The sequence below is a fragment of the Zingiber officinale genome, chromosome 9A (genome assembly GCF_018446385.1).
Source record: "Zingiber officinale cultivar Zhangliang chromosome 9A, Zo_v1.1, whole genome shotgun sequence".
Lineage (NCBI taxonomy): Eukaryota > Viridiplantae > Streptophyta > Magnoliopsida > Zingiberales > Zingiberaceae > Zingiber > Zingiber officinale.
The window spans coordinates 132,012,654-132,019,528 of NC_056002.1; the positions used below are offsets into that span (position 1 = coordinate 132,012,654).

The window sequence follows — 6,875 nt, forward strand, 5'->3', positions numbered from 1 at the left end:
GGCGAGAGATTATAACGGTTCGGAAAGAGCTGGAAGCCTCGAAGGTCTCTTCGTTACGGTTCATATCATAACGCGGGCATATCGGTTCATATAACGGTGTCATGGAACATGAACTAAAAAATACAGCTCATTATATAAATTATTAAATTCATCGTAAATTTTATCATTTTAAATTATTTCGTTGGATAGATGAATGTCCGCTCAACCTTGTGCTGCCTGTTCATCTTGGTACCGTAGGTGTCCATTCATAGTGGTACGGTAGTTAAGATATAAAATATTATCCTATGAAGTTTAGAATCAAAACTTGATTGTCCCATAGGGTTATTTGGAATGGTTAATGCGTAAAAATTTGTCACTTGAGAGTGTAGGTTCAAACCGTAGGGTACTCAGAGCGTAATTCCCTGGTCCTTATACACCTCTTCTCACTGTGCACTAACTTCTCTAGCTATCGTGATTTATCTCTCTCGTAAAGACCTTGGGCGTGGTGCGGCGAAGGCACTGGGTGCGAGTGATATCGCCTTTTTGCCACTTGGAATCAAAACTTGAAACATTTGAACATGATTTTTCTCATGCCTTGACCGTTTACATTAATAGTTAGTAATCATCCATAATTTATCTCTTTCTTATTAGGCTAGGGACGAGTTGACGAAGACACTGAGGACGAACGAATCACCTTTTGTCACATCTTGGTATCGTCAGTTCTCTTTTTTCACTTTTGCTGCATGTTTTTGTTATAAAACATATATAATTTTTTTACGTAAACCCCAATAATCACAAACAAATTTAATGTTTGATTTGATAAAAATTTATTTTTTCATTTAATACACAAAATTAATTAAATAAATTAATTTGAACCACTTAAACTAAACAAATAAGTTTATATATATATATATATATATATATATATATATATATATATTCAGTTCATTAATATTTACAAACAATATTAGTCAATCATATTCATAATAAAACTCCTATTAACATCTTAAATAAACAAATATTTTTTTTAAATTAATAAATAAATTTATATTATCAAACTCAATAATCAATCAAATAAGTTTAAAATATAAAAATTTTAAATAATCAAATAAGTTTAAATTAAAATTTACTAATATCTAAATAAATCAAACTCAAACTCATAAAAAAATCAATTCATATTTGAATAATCATGTTCACAACAACTTGATTCATTTTAGGCTCAATTTGATAATTATCTTATTAAATAAACTTGGAGATCACAAAATTTAACTTGACTCATTTAGAGATAGATTGTTGATTTATTATAAATTAAAATGAATAAATTATTTTCATTTTTTTTTAATTAAGCGCCACGCATCCCCACTTATCCATATTTAAATTGGCTAAATTATTACAATATAAATAATTAGAGATGCCCTTTTAATTTAATACTAAAAAATTTAAATTAATTAATTAAATAATAATAATAATAATAATAATAATAATAATAATAATTTCAAAAAATTAAAGATGCCATAAGGCAAGTTGGTATGGGTCTCCATCAAGATAGGCCAAATTTCTATTCTCTTTGTGTTATTTTATGAAAATTATAAATGAACTTTGTAGGTTAAAAATACTTCTTCTTTTTTTAAAAAAAAAAAAGTAAAAGAAAACTCCAAAAATCAAACACTTGACAAATGAGATCCTCTTTCAGTTGAACCAAGTCAATCCCTTATGGTTAAAGCTTCCCTATCGCAAGAACAAAAATATTCGAAATCATAGAAATTTCTCGAATACTTTAAATAAAAAAACAAGTATATCTCAAGTTGCTGATACAGAGCCATCAGGAATATATTGAACATACTTGATCAACAACCAATATCAAATAGCAAATTCAGTCAGCTAATAGACATTCCAACCACAAATCCATGTCGAAGATGACATCAATGAAGGAATTGGAGGAAGCATACATAGATGAAAGTACTATCAAAGTTCTTCAATAATATTTAGAGATGAAATGAAACAGAAATCAGAGTTAGATAATTGCAAGAATTTAAGAAATGAAACAGGATGCATTGAATTTTTTTTACTTGTTTTCGATGACATGAATTTAGTATTGGGAGAAGGTTAAACCTCTTCCAATAGGGTTGATACATCAACTTAAACCCTCGAAATTTGGTCGAAAACTCTTTGAATTTATCTCACTTACCACTAAATCAAGCAACTATTAGTATTAGTTCTTCGATAACATTTGGAGACGGAATAAAACAGAAATAATCAGAGTTAGATAATTGCAAGAATTTAAGAAATAAAGGGATTCCATCATGAATTAGACCGTTTCAACAAACATTGAGCATACAGATTAGTTTTGATCATCATTCATGAACATCACAGCAAAAGAAACATGAATTGCAAGTATCAAAGATAAAATAATTCTTAACAAAAGATTCTATAAGGCCTGAGTTAGCTTTCTAGATTTTTTGTTAAAAAAAGGATAAAATAGAAAACTTACTCTAGTTGCTGTGCGGTTTAGGAGACTAGTTTCATGTATGACTAATGAACTTAAATATGGAAAAGGAGAGTTCTTCCAAATCATAGATGAACTTCCATGTATCAACAGTTACTTAGTGGTTTAACCTTGTTGCACTCACTCCTAATGGGTAATAGTTTCATATCGAATATTGCGTGATGATATCTCATGGTCATGAATGGAGAAAACCATTTTGTTCAGTGAAGAAATTTGATTTCTAGTTGAAATGGTAATGTTTTGTTACTTTGGCACGCTGAAAAACATGTTTAGATCAAACTCAAATGACTGTTATCATGCATAGAATGAGAATTCTAGCAACACCTTAGTCAAACAAATTTTCTTCATATGTATAAAAATATCTCAGTTAAGACTGACAATTAGAATTGGAACATACACAAATATATCATACGAATACATATCAATTTCTTTGACTACAATTACATTCCACTTAGTACTCAGGTTGATGTTCCCCTCTTTCCCTCCCCTTGTTCTCATTGTATTTCATCTTCTCCTAATGATTAGCAGATAGAATCCAAATATCAGTTACAAGATAATTTTCTTATATTGGTTGATTTCGATTGATCCAACAGAGGTCAGTATCATACTTTTTTTAGACACCAAGACACCAAGGTCAGTATCATACTTTGTTTCTTTGAATTAATGAAGCAGAGACAAGCATGATGATGAGTTTTCAAACACTTCAAACCAGAGTATAATAATTGAAGTGATCATATATTCATGAAAGTCCAGTTCATAGTATGAAGATGAGACTTCTATTTACAGGATAGACGACTGAAGAACTTGATAATTTATCAGAGAGCAGGAAGGAAAAATAGGATCTTTTTGAGCTTGAAATGTGTACCTTCATTGCTCGATTAACTGAGCTTAATGGCTTTCCGCGATAGCCAAGCTCTGACTGCTTCAGTCACTTTGTCCTCCTCCACGATCAACTGGCTCAACCGGCCGGCGTTGGTGACAAATTTATCAATCGCTTCATTTCCGATGGCTGGGCATCGCGAAATGTCTAGCAGCTCCACCTGCTTGCCACAGTGCTTGAGCAAGGAGTTCAGGGAATCGCCGGTCAGGGTTCTGCAACCTTTTAGCCTGATCTCTACTAGATTCTTGCAGGAAGCTAGCATGGATCCCACCTCCTTGTCGGTCATCGTCTCGTTGTGCGACAAGTCGAGCCGCCGGAGGCGCTGCATGCTCTGGCTGAGGAAGGTGAGTAGCCCAGGCTCCCGCTCCACCACGTCACAGTTCACCAGCGCGAGCTCTTCAATAGCGGCGCCAGCCGGAGAGAGAGCGAGGGAGCGGAGCCCATCTCCGGTGACGAGGCAGCAGCTATGGAGGCGGAGGGAGGCGAGCTGGTGGTGGCAGAGGCGGTAGCGATCGCGATCTTCCGCTGCGATGGCGAAGAGATGGTCGTTGTGGAGGTCAAGCGGGAGGCGGAGGTCGAGGGTGCGGAGCGCGGCGCCGCGGCGGTGGATGAAGTGGTGAAGGGCGTCGCGGCTGCCGCCGTCGTAGAGGAGGAAGGAGGCGAGGTTGCGGCATCTATCGGCAGCAAGGAGGAGGACGCGGTCGGCGATGGAGCGGCAGGTGCGGAGCTCGAGCCCGAGAAGGCCGGTGAGGCAGAGGGGGAAAGCCGACGAAGAGTCGCCATCGCCGGTCCCCTCACAAGCCCGCAATTGCAGCCAGCGGAGACCGCCGCAGCGGCGCCACAGCCAGGAGAGGCCGCGATCGGAACCGTAAATCCCGGACAACGACAGACTCTCAAGCGGCAGCATCACGATAGCGTTTTCACCGTCGTCATCATCATCGGGAAGTTCTTGGATACGGGGGCGTTTGGCGCGGGAGCGGACGAGGGAGAAGGATTTGAGAAAGGGGAGCGCGGCGAGCCAGCGGAAGGAGAGGGGAAACAGGGAGGCAATCTGGAGGGAGGTGAGGGAGGCGAAGGCGGCGGCGGATGATTGGAGAGCGGAAGGGGAGACCTGGGCGGCGGGGATGAGTCTTAATCGGGTGAGGCGGCGGTTACAAGCGGCGGAAGCAATAACGAACACTAGCGCGTCGGCGCCGCCGTCCTCATCTTCTTCCTCCGCGCGATTGGAGACGACGGTGAGGTCGGAGACGGAAGGGTAGTGGGCGAGGATGGAGGAGAGCGACGGTGAATTAGGGAGACGCGGACGGACGGCGAGGGAGAGGGAGGTGGTGGAGGATCGGAGGAGGGAGAGCCACCGCTTGGATACGAGGGAAGCAGAGGGGGCGGAGGACGGCGGCAGTCGCCGGAGAATCTCCTGCACCAACTCGTCGCACAGCACCGCATCCATCGCGCTCTCTGCGGGCTCCCCCACCGAGGGCCGGCTTTTCTAAGCGAAAGCACAGAAGAGGACCACACGAACACGACGAGGGCGTCCCCACCACGACCGCAATGCGGTCGAGAAGCCTCACTCGCTCACGGAGCTTTGCTATTGCCGCCAAGGCCACGCGGCGGGCGTTGACAGCTACCCATTGCCGAATCCGTGTCGTCATTGGGATCTAAGCTGCGACCCAGCGGGTGTCCGGATATGTTGGCATTTGCCACTAAGTAACTACCTCGACCGGCGACCGCCGGCGACGTCCATAATTTTTTTTTAATACAAGATTGTTAATTAAATAATTTTATACATAAATTATTTGCAAATATTAACAAATAAAAATTTTATTCATAAATTATTTGGAATTTTCATATTTTCCGAACTGTTTAATTTAACTATAAATTAATATATGTCTCACGTGCCATGCATGAGTTGCTGCGTTCGCATGCAACCATTTATGACAATTAATTGGATCGTAAAATTTGTCACTTTTAAAATTGAAGAATAATTAATTAAATTTCATATAAAAAATAATTTTGCAAATTATCATTTAAAAACTATTATAATTAATAATTAAAAGTTCAACCATTATCTTTAAATGAAAAAAATAATAATTTTATAACATTTTAAATCATTATTTTTAAACCCAATAAATAATAGTTTTATAACAATTTCAAACTCTCAAAAACAACACTTTTACAATATTTAAAAACTATTATCTTTTAATAGAATTTTTATAATTCATTATAAATGCATAATTTATAAAATCATTAAAATTCATAGTATATTGATCAACTTGTTGCTACTAACTTGGAATGTAAAATGATTATAGATGAACATAGATAATAATGTGGTGTGCAATAATTGTACAAAGATGAGCCTTATGATATTAAATATCGACAAACTAACCGACCAAATTGAAATGTTAGGAATACAAAAAAATGAAACCTGTCGACTTGTGATCCATGCTCTGTCAGATATTTAGACAATCATCGGAGGCAACCAGAGTTAGATGGAAGCAATGATCCAACATGTGAAGTATTTCTTCATGAGCATTGTATGATATAAAATTGTTGAAGATTTTGTAGAGTGTAATTCATCTGTGTCAATGGGTGACTCATATTTGAATGAAGGTCAATACGATGGATGTTATGGAAGAAAAATTTGTTAAAATTTTTCATAATAAAATTCTATTACGATTTTATATAACAGAATTCTGTTATGATTTTTCATAACAGAATTCTGTTGCGATTTTTTATAATAAAATTCTGTTATGATTTTTCATAACAAAATTCTGTTATGATTTTACCGGGTCTGGGGTTTATGCATTATTTATAAGGATCATTGTAAACCTATTATACAATAACATTCACAAGAATCATTGAATGTAATTCTCTTGTGTAGAGAGAATTCTAATAAAGTTTCGGTCTTTTTTTTTGGAATAGGCACGTCGCCAAACCACAGTAACTTTTCTTCTTCTCCTTCCTCGTATTTGCTGTCCTTTTTGTGCATCTTTGTCTTGTTGATCAGCACAATCTCTTTCTCTCTTCCTCTTCTTCCGAACTACGAGGTTGAGAGGTGTTGCCCCCTTCTTTACGTAACAATTGGTATCAGAGCTACAAATTTTCAACGAATTTTTCAACATGTCGGGGACGACTTTTGCGAAGTTTAATATGATGAAGTTTAACGGAACTAGAAACCTCGGATTATGGCAGAGAAGAGTCAAGGACTTGTTGGTACAATAAGGCATGGTGAAGGTATTAGAAAAAAGAAAACCAAAAAGTATTGAGAGATCATATTGGGACGAACTACAGGCGAAGACAGTGACAACAATCAGACTTTGTCTTACGGATGATGTGATGTACTATATCATGAACGAGGAGTCACCGGTGGTAGTTTGGCAAAAGCTGAAAAGCTGGTACATGTCAAAGTCATTGACAAACAAGCTGTATCTCAAGAAAAAATTATTCGGGCCGAAAATGATAGAAGAAATCAATCTGAGCTAGCATATCAATGTATTTAGTCATATTGTAAGT

The 6,875-nt window shown here is 37.9% G+C and overlaps 1 protein-coding gene across 1 annotated transcript; it reads right to left on the reverse strand.

The window, feature by feature from the left end:
* Nucleotides 1-2,029: 2,029 nt before the first annotated feature.
* On the reverse strand, nucleotides 2,030-4,931 carry LOC122020263 (F-box/LRR-repeat protein 2-like). Its single transcript, XM_042578117.1, has 2 exons — nucleotides 3,351-4,931; nucleotides 2,030-2,999 (listed from the first exon to the last, which is right to left on the reverse strand). The coding sequence occupies exon 1, from the start codon at nucleotides 4,810-4,812 to the stop codon at nucleotides 3,364-3,366; it is 1,449 nt and encodes a 482-aa protein (XP_042434051.1). The 5' UTR covers nucleotides 4,813-4,931; the 3' UTR covers nucleotides 2,030-2,999; nucleotides 3,351-3,363.
* Between the last annotated feature and the right edge of the window lie 1,944 nt (nucleotides 4,932-6,875).